Genomic DNA, 15,037 nt, shown 5'->3' on the forward strand with positions numbered 1-15,037 from the left:
ACCAATAGGAGGGGAGCCAGATGATAAGAAGAAGAAGCGCCCCAAACCAAAGGGCAAGAGATGATGACCTGGTCTTATCAACACTTAGTGCCTCCTCTATCACTATGTACATTGTCAGTAATTAATGTTGTGTTGAATTACATGAAGAAAATATTTTTCTAGATTATAAAAATAATTTTCAATATCTCGGGTATTGATATGAAAATGTAAGTAAGAATCCGTCAAATCTTCCAAGGACCATTTCAAGTAAAGATGAAAACAGGACACAGAAAAGTAGGGAAGAACTACTATAGTAATCTGTACCACCCACCATTATTTCCTTTCTGGGTCACTACACAGTGGATGTTATAACAAGTTTAGACCGAACATCCATATATTTAAATATCTGCCAGGAACATGTAAACAATATATGTCTTCACTGTGTAATCATATGTCCACTACCTTTATATATAGATACATAAATTAGGGTGTTTCGGTATTTAATTATGACTGATATCTTTACCAAATGGGTTGGTACTACCTTGTACATTTGGTTTCTGAATTATATCTCATAGTTTGCCCTTGTTAATTGCAAATATTATTGGATTTGTTAAGAATTTTTGTTTTTATGTTCCGAGATAATCGTAATAGATTGATGTAACTGTCTGCAGTACATGACTAGGTTAGTTCATTCTCATGTTAGTTATCATCTAGCCACGATTTCAGAAACGGTTTTGTTTATGACAATATGGTCCTCTGTCCAGTTCAACAAGACTCAGGGAATGTTCTGCTTTTAATTAATTTTGCCTTATTGTAAAGTCTACTTGTCACTGAATACACAGGTGTCGTCTTTACTAAGGTTTCGATATACAGTGGGACCACTGTGGTTTATGTTCAGTCAGATAACATTGTATCAGTGGGATAATCAAGGGTATGTGAATTACTATGCAATAGAGTTTGTTAGTGCAGTTTTTGTCATACATCCATTTAGAATCTATATAAATCTGTAAGAGGTGCACAGCCCTCTATGTTGATTCATGCTATCTGTGATATTTAAAGATTTATTTTTGTTTTTTGTATTTTTTAAACAGTTATTATGGCCCCATTGGCATATTGGGATATTGTAGCTACAGGTGCCAAATAGTAATCACTTTTTCTGTGCACAGATGTTCAGTTCACAAAAATACACATTTGGAGAAGGTCATAAAATGTCATTAGATCCAGAGGTGAAGGTCAAATTTTGTACATTTTCACTGTGTTCAGAAAAGGTCATTCAAGGTCATTAGATCCAGAGGTGAGGGTCAAATTTTGTACATTTTCACTGATGAACATTTTGCTATGACATTATGAAGCAAAGTTGGTCAGAATTGAACAAGGATTCAACTGATCTAAGGTCAAGGTCACTTATTCAAAGGTCACATTTTGTATTTTTTCCTTGATATAACATTCTGTTATGACATTTAGTAATGATGCAAAGATAGTTGGAATTAAACAAGACAACTGACACTGACAAAAAATCAAGGTCACTAAGTCAGAGATCAAGGTGATTTTGGTGCAATCAAACCTGACAAATGAGTTTTATACCAGTATTGTCATTTCCATTAACCCACAAAATAATGTGGATGAAAACAAGAGTCATATCATAGTAAATTGTGATTTGAAATTATATTTACTTCTTTGAGATAGTTTTTGAAGTCCAAATGTTTAGTGTTGACATCAGCTATATGGGCTTTTTGATGAATATGTGGATATATTGCCAAGCAACAAGGCCATTGCAGACCTGTCAGTGACGAGTTATTTTATTTTTAGAGAACAGAAATAGAGCTTTGTATGTCTAACTGCATGCTAGCTTAATGTTTTCCAGCCATGTATGCCCTCTGTAGCTACTTCTAGTCCTATCCAAGGGTCTAATATTACAATCAATAGTCACTTTCATTCTGTCAGGACTAGACCCTGGTAAGGAATCTTCAGATGGGTCACTGTACTTGATGCAAATTATTGCACAAGAAAAATTCTGAATTGATGTCATAATGCTAGAGTTATCATAAAAGTTAATTAACTCTTTTATGAAAATGTTAATAAATTGTGTTTAAAATTAATTTTACATTTTGGAAATTTGAAGAAAGACCATAATTAAAAGCAACCAATACATGTAGTAAATTGAATCAAATTGTCTCATCTGTGTAAAACTTTTACATACTTGTGATTAAAATGAGTGTATGTACAATATTCAAGGTAAAGAGTAACTGTTACAGTATATTTATTTATTTATTTACAACTTTATGTTAGTCTTTACTTATATATATGTAAATATTAAACTTATATTGTTACCTGTAGAAATAGCAATTAGGTTATATAAAGTATACAAGGTGAAAATGTATTAAATGCACTAAATGTATGTATATTTAGCTCACCTGCCTAAGGGGCGATAATAAACTTATGCCATGATGTGGAGTCATTTGTCTGGCATCAATGTTTTCATTTAAATGACTTATCGATAACAAAGAGGTTCATTGTCATGATATTAGGATGAAGTTCTACTGAACAACAAACTTGTCCAAAATGGTGCCTTGACCTACATTCAGGGTCACAGGACTCAGGTGGCTAAAATCTTTCAACCACTTCATATATTCTCATTAGGCCCAGGGTAATGATATTGGGTCAGAGAGGAACAAGGGCCGATTTGTTCGAATGAAAGGCATTGATTTACTTATACTTGAAGTCATATGGGTCAAATGTGAAATTGTTACCGAATATCGAAGCCCCAGTGTTACGATATTGATTTTACAATTGTATCAGTTTGAGGTCAAGGCCATCATAAGCTGACGATCAGGCGAGTGATTCAGGCCTGTTGGGCAATTTGTTTCATTTGTTATAATATATATATTGTGTTATAGCTATCAAATTGACTTATATTTTTGAATATGCTTAATATATTCATACATTTGCTAATTATTTTTATAAGCTTCGATATCTTACAAAATTTTCATTTTTTCTTATATTTATTCTTTTAACACTTTTGAATTCCGTGGGTCTTGGGATATCTGCGATAGAGCACACTTTACTGTAACCATTGTTCCTTTATTTTACTGTTAATAAATTAACCATTGTGCAATAGTGATTTTAACATTATTCTCACTAGAACATGTAGTTATAGATGTGCAATCAATGGCACTTTTATAAGATTTCCTATCTCAAACACCAGTATTGTGTCAGACTTGTAATTTTAAAACTTTGTCAGGTATGTCCTTTAAAAATATTGTTATGAACTAGTTCTTCATTCAACAAGACCATTCCCTGGTGAAATCAACAATCAAATCAGCCATCACCAGGTTTTACTGATTTATTATATATTTGATTGATTAGCTATAATAAATCTTAAAATGCTTTTGTTGTATCATGTTATGGTAGACTTTTTCCTGGATTATGTGCCCTTGCCTTGTAGGTGTCGCCACACCTCTGTACAGTGTGGCACCTGTCCGTCCATCAATGCTCAGATACACTCCAGTTTCCTGCTTCATGTATACACTGCACTGTTATCTATTAACTAGGTCATAAAATACTGGTAAATAAAGAACAATACAACTAGAATACTGGGTTATTGTTTATTCTAATTGAGCTTTATGTTACTTGTATATATACTGTAAACGCACATGTTTTAGTGGTGATCTTATTTTTGCAGTTATCATGCTGAAAGCTGATAAGGATTAAGTTTACAGTATACATACCGGTAAATTTACCGGTTTAGTACATAACGAAATGCTTCTCATGTCATCAGCTCTCTGCAACCAAATGATAAAAGGATAAACAGCCATCAGTTCAAAGGAACAGTTGAGTGTTGTTTCATCACTTCTCCATATTTAGCCAATAAGTTACCTTTTCTGACACAAAAGTAACACAACATATTGACATCACACTCCTGAGCAGAGAAACTGTATCTTATTTGTACAGGATATATATATTACTTAATAGATGGGTTCTGGAATGTCAAAAACTTATTGTGATGTACCTGACAGTTTACAATACAAACACTGCTCACTACTAAACTCGGACTAGCTTACAATGATCTGTCTTCAATGAAAACATTTACCCTATTCAAATTGCAGACAAATTAACTGTGTAGGACAATTCACCCCACCTATAATTTTCCAACAGCAAGGTAAGACAACATTTGTTAGTCCAACCCTGGTTTTGATAAGAGTCTGCTAACCAGAGACATGTACACAGAGGATCATCTCGGGATGGGTACAATGTATCATAATCAAGTAAATGTTAAACAACATGGTACAGCCTTAAATATCATCATGAGGTTAGCCGTATACTTTATGATATATAAAGAGCACATCAGATGTGAAAAGCTGTAGAAGGCCAATATTCCATACTTAGAAGTGCACAGATTAATTACATATCAGTATACCATCACGACACATTTATACACATTACAAAACATAGAGTTTAAATAAAATCTGAGACGAAGGCAAAAAATGGGCCTTTGTATACCATTCAGCGTAAAAAATCCCTGTGAAAGGTCGGCCATATCAGGCCTATAAATAGCAGGAATCGCAGCCTTAGGGAGGAATGTGTAATATTATCTGAACGGATATATTCATTACAGTGAATCCAAGCCTATATTGACGTGCTAGGCTTTGAAGATGGAGGAAATCCGGAGTACGCGGAGAAATAATATCGGCCTACGGTCAGTACCAGACAATTGCCCCACATGGGTTTCAAACTTGTGACCCAGAGGTGGAGGGCTAGTGATAAAGTGTTAGGATACCTTTACCACTCAACCAACACAGCCCCCTTCTCAAGCCTAAAATAAACACAAGCAAGATAGTTTCATCAAAATTAACTCTCGGAATGTAAATACAAACAATGTAGTTCACATAAAATATCAATAAAATCACAAGATATTACAGTATTCTACAACTTCCTAATTTCTATGAAGCTTAATAGGAATTTAATACCTTCTGGTTTCATTTCAACATCCAACATATAAATGATACTCTATAAACAGAAGTTCTTATGAAGAGATTTGGTCCATACAGATAAAAAAAGTTGATGGTTTGGTGTATTTGATTAAAAGCATCATACTAATGTACCTCCCACATAACTACACATTTCTAGGTTCTATACAGTCTGGAGTAAAACAATAAGAAAATATACTGAAGATTATCAAGCTTCATTTAACAATTTTGAAATGACTTGCATTAAAAAAAAACCTGAATAATTAATAAGCATTGTACAATGGTTAAAAAACCTATTGTTTCAGCACCAGTAGAACCAATAGCCTAATATAAAGACGACATTTTACAGATGATAAAAAACCCACCATATCATGACTGTACTTATGTCAGACACGAAGCTAAACTGTCTGAATACCAATTCTGAATGAGAATATCACCTCAAATGTTCAGACATTGATGACAAAAATAATATATTCATTAGGTACATCTAAATTGTCTCCAGTGAAAAATAATCTTATATCTAATGTCATCAGTTAAAGATGCTCTGGTAATGTTGTGGCTAAACATCTCTTAACGATTGTTAATGTTACCAACATTTAAAAGCAAAATCTACACAAGATGAAAGAAAATATGATTACGATCTCGCCGAATAAACATATGCAATATCTTAAATCTTAATTTCCAGTGACAGTTTATATACTCCATGTGTTGCGGAGAATGTTGGCGAAGTCATCATCACTATCCACAGCTATACTGAGACCTTCGTAGTAATCCTCAAATTCCTCGTAGGTGACTTCCTCCTGGCTTGAACTCTCCTGTACATTTTCAATGAAGGCATGAAGTGCACTTTTAGATGGATCACCCGAGACTGAAAATATACAAAACATTTACCATCAGTCACCTACTAGGTCCTTCACAACAAAACATTTACCATGAGACACCTACTAGGTCCTTCACAACAAAACATTTACCACGAGTCACCTACTAGGTCCTTCACAACAAAACATTTACCATCAGTCACCAACTAGGTCCTTCACAACAAAACATTTACTATGAGTCACCTACTAGGTCCTTCACAACAACAAAACATTTACTATGAGTCACCTACTAGGTCCTTCACAACAAAACATTTACCATCAGTCACCAACTAGGTCCTTCACAACAAAACATTTACTATGAGTCACCTACTAGGTCCTTCACAACAACAAAACATTTACTATGAGTCACCTACAAGGTCCTTCACAACAACAAAACATTTACTATGAGTCACCTACTAGGTCCTTCACAACAACAAAACATTTACCATGAGTCACCTACTAGGTCCTTCACAACAACAAAACATTTACCATCAGTCACCTACTAGGTCCTTCACAACAACAAAACATTTACTATGAGTCATCTACTAGGTCCTTCACAACAACAAAACATTTACCATGAGTCACCTACTAGGTCCTTCACAACAACAAAACATTTAGCATGAGTCACCTACTAGGTCCTTCACAACAAAGCATTTACCATCAGTCACCAACTAGGTCCTTCACAACAACAAAACATTTACCATGAGTCACCTACTAGGTCCTTCACAACAAAACATTTACTATGAGTCACCTACTAGGTCCTTCACAACAAAACATTTACCATCAATCACCTACTAGGTCCTTCAAAACAAAACATTTACCATGAGTCACCAACTAGGTCCTTCACAACAAAACATTTACAATCAGTCACCTACTAGGTCCTTCACAACAACAAAACATTTACCATGAGTCACCTACTAGGTCCTTCACAACAAAACATTTACCATCAGTCACCAACTAGGTCCTTCACAACAACAAAACATTTACCATGAGTCACCTACTAGGTCCTTCACAACAAAACATTTACCATCAGTCACCTACTAGGTCCTTCACAACAAAACATTTACCATCAGTCACCTACTAGGTCCTTCACAACAAAACATTTACCATGAGTCACCTACTAGGTCCTTCACAACAACAAAACATTTACCATGAGTCACCTACTAGGTCCTTCACAACAAAACATTTACCATCAGTCACCTACTAGGTCCTTCACAACAACAAAACATTTACCATCAGTCACCTACTAGGTCCTTCACAACAACAAAACATTTACCATCAGTCACCTACTAGGTCCTTCACAACAAAACATTTACTATCAGTCACCTACTAGGTCCTTCACAACAAAACATTTACCATCAGTCACCTACTAGGTCCTTCACAACAACAAAACATTTACCACCAGTCACCTACTAGGTCCTTCACAACAAAACATTTACCATCAGTCACCTACTAGGTCCTTCACAACAACAAAATATTTACCATCAGTCACCTACTAGGTCCTTCACAACAACAAAACATTTACCATGAGTCACCTACTAGGTCCTTCACAACAACAAAACATTTACCATCAGTCACCTACTAGGTCCTTCACAACAACAAAACATTTACTATCAGTCACCTACTAGGTCCTTCACAACAACAAAACATTTACCATCAGTCACCTACTAGGTCCTTCACAACAAAACATATACCATCAGTCACCTACTAGGTCCTTCACAACAACAAAATATTTACCATCAGTCACCTACTAGGTCCTTCACAACAACAAAACATTTACCATCAGTCACCTACTAGGTCCTTCACAACAAAACATTTACCATCAGTCACCTACTAGGTCCTTCACAACAACAAAACATTTACCATCAGTCACCTACGAGGTCCTTCACAATAACAATTATGTTCCCCTACATGAAATGTTATAGAACACGACATAGCAACAATTTCTACTCTATCACTGTCTGTCCACTACGAAAAGATCAAAATAAGAAGTTTATATTATATAGATCAAAATACAAAGTTTATATTGTATAGATCGAAATACGAAGTTTATTACATAGATCAAAATAATGTAGATGTCTTTTACAGGCGATGTAGTGAAGCGTAGTAACAGATTGTTTTTACATTGGGTGAACACTGCGGACTATGTGTTGGTTTTCTATCACTTAATGTGTGTATTATTATAAAATAAATTGATTTATAAGTCATCCCTTATTACACCTGCATTCCATGTTTGAAGAAAATCACTTTATTACAGATATTATGGGCTTAATACTAGTTTGCACAGTTTTGTAACCATGACAATCTGATGAAAAATGAGATGCATAGCTACACAGTATACTGATTATGCATATGAACTTAAAATCGACCATGTAGTTTAGGGGAATTGTGTGGACAGTTTGTGGGTGAGAGACAAACAGACTAATACCAACACAGACCCCATCACTGTGGAATTTGAGTACCAGCCATGTATAATGACCATCTGCAAATCTCTATATTTATTGTCATTTACAATGTTTTATCAGGATTATCAACAAAGGTCAGATCTCTGTAATGTAGAGAACCCCTGGGAATTTGGTACTTACTTGCTGGGTGTAGATGTGGCCGGAAACTTGAGTTGAAAAATTTCTTGATCTCATTTAGAGTGATCCTACCTCTTTTACCTGCATCAATTTTCCTAAAAGCCTGACAAAAAATATGTTGAAAAATTTTCAAAATTTTGTAGCTACATTTCTATAGAAAAAATTCATTACAGAAAGTATCTTGAATACGTTTACTATCCACCTCTACACAGTTAAAATTTAACAATGTAGAAGAGATATAGATTCATGTAATAAAATGTGACCACTAGGAAAATGTAACAAGATGATACGGCTCTCTCCAAATACTGCATAAGAAGAAATCAAAAAGTCAGAAGATCCCTGGACAAGAGTGAAATACTGAAATAAATAACAATAATTCTTCTAAGACTGTCCAAGCAAATCGCTGCTAAGACAACACTTCTTTTATTGTTATCTTTGTATTTTCCATACAATGAAATAATCACATACCTTCCTGACAAGGGCCTTGCGATACTCGTTCATTGTGCCGATTACACCATGGATATAAACTGTATAGTCGAGCTCTCCTCGCTCCTCTGGATCCAAAATCTCGAACACGCCATCAAGTTGCTGGATATTAATGGAAACATTGATATGAATACCTTATTATTTATTAGTGTAAAGTCACACGATTTAATAATCAGAAATAAACCAACATAAAAAACTACTCTTCTACTGAATTTGCCATTAACAGGGTATTATCTGACCTTACATTTTCAGACATTAAATCAACACTTAACAAGTTCTTGTAAAAACTACAATTTTTTTAGCACTTTTTTCACTGAGGATATCAGTATTTATCTGGCAAAAACAGTTAAATATTACGACATTTTTTTGTAAAATGATCTAACAATATATTTTGAAGAATGTGAAAAATATCATATGAAAAATATCACTTTTATAGAATGAATAATTTTTGATATTTCACTGGTAAAAATGTAATAAATGTTAATATTCTATCAAGAGTGTTTACAGTGGGAACAAAATTTCAAGATATTTTTCAAGTGCATTTACTTTTTTCACTGAAATTCTTAACTTATTCACCTTCATTTTCATGTGGGATGCTGCTAAGAAAAGGCTAGGCATTGTTGTAACAGTGATCATTTTTTAATTTTAAACCTTAACTTGTCTGGGTTAACATTGTTTCAGTTGCAGCAAACACACACTCTCAATTGAGATCAGACAGGGAAAATAAAACAGATAACAGGTTATCAATGGAGATAGTTCAGACAGGTATAACTGAACAGATAACAGGTTATCAATGGAGTTAGTTCAGACAGGTAAAGCTGAACAGATAACAAGTTATCAATGGAGAGAGTTCAGACAGGTAAAGCTGAACAGATAACTTGTTATCAATGGAGATAGTTCAGACAGGTAAAACTGAACAGATAACAGGTTATCAATGGAGATAGTTCAGACAGGTAAAACTGAACAGATAACAGGTTATCAATGGAGATAGTTCAGACAGGGAAAACTGAACAGATAACAGGCTATCAATGGAGATAGTTCAGACAGGTAAAACTGAACAGATAACAGGTTATCAATGGAGATAGTTCAGACAGGGAAAACTGAACAGATAACAGGCTAACAATGGAGATAGTTCAGACAGGGAAAACTGAACAGATAACAGGCTAACAATGGAGATAGAACAACAAAACACTTAATATCATTCATACATACATCAGGTGTAAGGTCTATACGGAACTTGATGATGCCCTCTTCTAGTTCGTACTTGTAGAGTACTCCTGTACCCCTCTTGTCAACCTTTCTGTAGTGTCGCCCGAGGCCTGTCATCGTCCTAACACCTCTCTTTTTCAGCTTTTTCCTCACTTCAGCTATTAAAACATTGATGGTATTTAATGTGACTGTCTATAGATATTTTTTAGATATTTTAACAAAGGCTCCCATAATGACATGGTATGTATTTGAACAAATCACTTGGACAAATTTGGACACTAAAAATGTGGTCTATCCATGCACTGAGAAAGAATACAAGTGCAATCAATAATTGCAAAGCTCACTGGCAGCAGCAATCACACTATGCAGTCATTTTTTATGTATGTATAAGCATGTCATTTTGAAATTGCATGTCACATAATATCACTCCTAGACCTCTAATGGATGTATAAACCAAATTAGAAGGGTGTGGACTTACAAGCTTACCAAAAACTTACCCCAAAATCTTTAAAGTGGGTTCTGGTGCCAAAAAACTCAAGTCCACAAAATGGTAAAATAGAAAAAGAAAACACTTTTTTTTCTGCATGTGTTTGCTATAACAACACTCTTGGACCTCTACTGAATGTATAAACCAAATAAGAAGGGTGTGAGGTGTATACTTTTGGACTTACAAGCTTTCCAAAAACTTTAATGTGGGGTGGGACACCGACATCGTGGGTACAGCATTAGCTCACAGTTACTCACAGCCGGTGATCTAATTAGTGTGAGGTGTATACTTTTGGACTTACAAGCTTTCCAAAAACTTTAATGTGGGGTGGGACACCGACATCGTGGGTACAGCATTAGCTCACAGTTACTCACAGCCGGTGATCTAATTAGTCATTTCACAAAGAATATCACGTTGTATATGAAATTACAATTCAATTTTGACTGGAAAGTTTTTGTTTATTCCGTGTATTAAGTGAAAGACTAAAAGGGAAAAAAACATGTATTGATGACATATAACACAAACAACTAAGTCTTCAATAACAACAGATATTTTGTGGACAATGCCTCCTCACCTTGGAGAGTTGACAAGAAGATACGATCTTCGTACTCATGTTTGTTCTGTATATGGAGCTTAGCATAGGCATCCATTCTTGCTGAAGGCCGAACATCACTTAAACTGAAAGCAAAATAAAATTCATTACAGTTTCTAGAATCTACACCAAAGTAATCAAAGTATTTCCTGGATATATATTAATAAAGAAAATCACCTGTTAATTCATAATACATGGGAGATAACAGACTGTTAACTCATAATACCTGGGAGATACCAGACTGTTAACTCATAATACCTGGGAGATACCAGACTGTTAACTCATAATACCTGGGAGATAGGAGACTGTTAACTCATAATACCTGGGAGATGCCAGACTGTTAACTCATAATACCTGGGAGATACCAGACTGTTAACTCATAATACCTGGGAGATACCAGACTGTTAACTCATAATACCTGGGAGATACCAGACTGTTAACTCATAATACCTGGGAGATACCAGACTGTTAACTCATAATACATGGGAGATACCAGACTGTAAACTCATAATACATGGGAGATAGGAGACTGTTAACTCATAATACCTGGGAGATACCAGACTGTTAACTCATAATACCTGGGAGATACCAGACTGTTAACTCATAATACATGGGAGATAGGAGACTGTTAACTCATAATACCTGGGAGATACCAGACTGTTAACTCATAATACCTGGGAGATAGGAGATTGTTAACTCATAATACCTGGGAGATACCAGACTGTTAACTCATAATACCTGGGAGATACCAGACTGTTAACTCATAATACCTGGGAGATACCAGACTGTTAACTCATAATACATGGGAGATAGGAGACTGTTAACTCATAATACCTGGGAGATACCAGACTGTTAACTCATAATACCTGGGAGATACCAGACTGTTAACTCATAATACCTGGGAGATACCAGACTGTTAACTCATAATACCTGGGAGATACCAGACTGTTAACTCATAATACCTGGGAGATACCAGACTGTAAACTCATAATACCTGGGAGATACCAGACTGTTAACTCATAATACCTGGGAGATAGGAGATTGTTAACTCATAATACCTGGGAGATACCAGACTGTTAACTCATAATACTTGGGAGATACCAGACTGTTAACTCATAATACCTGGGAGATACCAGACTGTTAACTCATAATACCTGGGAGATACCAGACTGTTAACTCATAATACTTGGGAGATACCAGACTGTTAACTCATAATACCTGGGAGATACCAGACTGTTAACTCATAATACTTGGGAGATACCAGACTGTTAACTCATAATACCTGGGAGATACCAGACTGTTAACTCATAATACTTGGGAGATACCAGACTGTAAACTCATAATACTTGGGAGATACCAGACTGTTAACTCATAATACTTGGGAGATACCAGACTGTTAACTCATAATACTTGGGAGATACCAGACCGTTAACTCATAATACCTGGGAGATACCAGACTGTAAACTCATAATACCTGGGAGATACTAGACTGTTAACTCATAATACCTGGGAGATACCAGACTGTTAACTCATAATACCTGGGAGATACCAGACTGTTAACTCATAATACCTGGGAGATACCAGACTGTTAACTCATAATGCCTGGGAGATACCAGACTGTTAACTCATAACACTTGGGAGATAACAGACTGTTAACTCATAATACCTGGGAGATACCAGACTGTTAACTCATAATACCTGGGAGATACCAGACTGTTAACTCATAATACCTGGGAGATACCAGACTGTTAACTCATAATACCTGGGAGATACCAGACTGTTAACTCATAATACCTGGGAGATACCAGACTGTTAACTCATAATACCTGGGAGATACCAGACTGTAAACTCATAATACCTGGGAGATACCAGACTGTTAACTCATAATACCTGGGAGATAGGAGATTGTTAACTCATAATACCTGGGAGATACCAGACTGTTAACTCATAATACTTGGGAGATACCAGACTGTTAACTCATAATACCTGGGAGATACCAGACTGTTAACTCATAATACCTGGGAGATACCAGACTGTTAACTCATAATACCTGGGAGATAGGAGATTGTTAACTCATAATACCTGGGAGATACCAGACTGTTAACTCATAATACCTGGGAGATACCAGACTGTTAACTCATAATACCTGGGAGATACCAGACTGTTAACTCATAATACTTGGGAGATACCAGACTGTTAACTCATAATACCTGGGAGATACCAGACTGTTAACTCATAATACTTGGGAGATACCAGACTGTAAACTCATAATACTTGGGAGATACCAGACTGTTAACTCATAATACTTGGGAGATACCAGACTGTTAACTCATAATACTTGGGAGATACCAGACCGTTAACTCATAATACCTGGGAGATACCAGACTGTTAACTCATAATACCTGGGAGATACCAGACTGTTAACTCATAATACCTGCCAGACACAGTAACATTAGACCTACAGAGCATTTTGTTTGTCCTCTTCCTCCACGTCTGTCAGGGTGAAATAAATCAGATCCTGTCTCTTCAGTGTGTCTGGTAAGGAGTGTTGGCCTTCAGAAGGGATTATTAGCGTGGAACCCTGGCAATAAAGTAATGACAGGAAAATTATCTGGGCTGTTAATAATACAGAAGGTCCTGAGGTGTTCTGTCAGATACCAATAGTAAATTTAAGTGGGTACTTCGTACACATGGTAAACTGTCTACAGTGTTTTGTTTCCTATATCTTTGGAAGTGAGTGAAAAAAAAATTTCTTTACAAATAAAACAAGAATAAATAGTGCTGTGATAAATCTAGATAAACCTTATTTGATCTATAATTTTTAAATCAGAATAGATTATATTGACATGTAGACAAGATTTTTGATTAATATTAAATCAGCACTATATTGTTTAGTTAACTGAACTAGTCATGAGATTACTTAACTAAGGCAAGATTAATTGAATACCCTACAATATTACACTCTTAGAAAATTGATTATATAAAAGTTTTTATAGTCAAAATATTTAAGAAGTTTATCTGAAGAATACAAAGGGAAGCCATAAAATGTAACATGTTTGATGAAATACCTGGAATATCTACAGCACAAGAAATCTGACAACTTAAACTTTTCCTAAAAATAGTGATCAAATATCTCATCTCTGAGCCAATCTAAAAAGAATTTTTTGTTAGCATATGACTTTTAAACATTTCAAACATTGTTTTTAAAAAATGTTTTTAAAATTACAATACACTGTATTTCATCGCAAGTACCTAGTGACAATGACAAAAACCAAACAAATTGTTTTGACACTCTATGAGATACTGTCATCATAAGAAACAAGGTAAAACAAATTTATATTTTCACTGCAGTAATGAGCAGTGACAATATAAGGTTTGGCCAGAACTAATTTCCATCAGTCACTTTGGCATGGGAGCAGTAATACCAGATGGACTGTGTTTTATTATCATTAAATATCTACATCCAACTACACTATTTATGTAAATAGTGAATAACATATTGTGCTTTAGGAATTGATAAACACCAACTGGAGTTCATCAGTGTTGTTTATTACTGTTAATATATTTTTTAATGTGGAAGTATATTTTTCAATGTATGAATATTTTGAAATACACACTTATCCCGATCAGCTGACTCATTCACTTGTCATTTCGACGCATTGGTCTAGCTACATTCTTTCCAAGAGGCAGGTAAAGAAAATTTTGATAAAAGCAGTTTTAGGCCTTATTCGAAATGTACTATATATATCGTATATATGTATATTGTTACTCATGCTACGCACTTATGAAAATATGAACAAATCAGACATGCTCATGATATATATTGTGAATACCATTTAACACCATCTTTTTATGAATTCAAAATAATTTCTGTTTTG

At 35.1% G+C, this 15,037-nt stretch overlaps 2 protein-coding genes across 12 annotated transcripts in view; one reads left to right on the plus strand and one right to left on the minus strand.

The window, feature by feature from the left end:
- Positions 1 to 3,570, plus strand: part of LOC117328017 (ABC transporter F family member 4-like) — a 70,022-nt gene extending 66,452 nt beyond the window's left edge. For 8 of the 9 annotated variants that reach the window (XM_033885324.1, XM_033885321.1, XM_033885323.1 and 5 more), the window contains one exon: positions 1 to 3,570. In XM_033885324.1, the coding sequence (XP_033741215.1) occupies positions 1 to 64 (64 nt within the window). In that variant the 3' untranslated portion in view covers positions 65 to 3,570. The other variant, XR_004532783.1, reaches the window with a different exon arrangement.
- Positions 3,571 to 15,037, minus strand: part of LOC117328019 (calcyphosin-2-like) — a 25,309-nt gene continuing 13,842 nt past the window's right edge. For all 3 annotated transcript variants that reach the window (XM_033885330.1, XM_033885331.1, XM_033885329.1), the window contains 6 exons: positions 13,622 to 13,740; positions 11,142 to 11,245; positions 10,084 to 10,238; positions 8,854 to 8,973; positions 8,389 to 8,488; positions 3,571 to 5,814 (listed from right to left, as the gene is read on the minus strand). In XM_033885330.1, coding sequence (XP_033741221.1) covers positions 5,639 to 5,814; positions 8,389 to 8,488; positions 8,854 to 8,973; positions 10,084 to 10,238; positions 11,142 to 11,245; positions 13,622 to 13,740 — 774 coding nt within the window. In that variant the 3' untranslated portion in view covers positions 3,571 to 5,638. The remainder of the gene's footprint in view (positions 5,815 to 8,388; positions 8,489 to 8,853; positions 8,974 to 10,083; positions 10,239 to 11,141; positions 11,246 to 13,621; positions 13,741 to 15,037) is intronic.

Source organism: Pecten maximus, chromosome 5 (genome assembly GCF_902652985.1).
Source record: "Pecten maximus chromosome 5, xPecMax1.1, whole genome shotgun sequence".
Taxonomy (NCBI): Eukaryota; Metazoa; Mollusca; class Bivalvia; order Pectinida; family Pectinidae; genus Pecten; species Pecten maximus.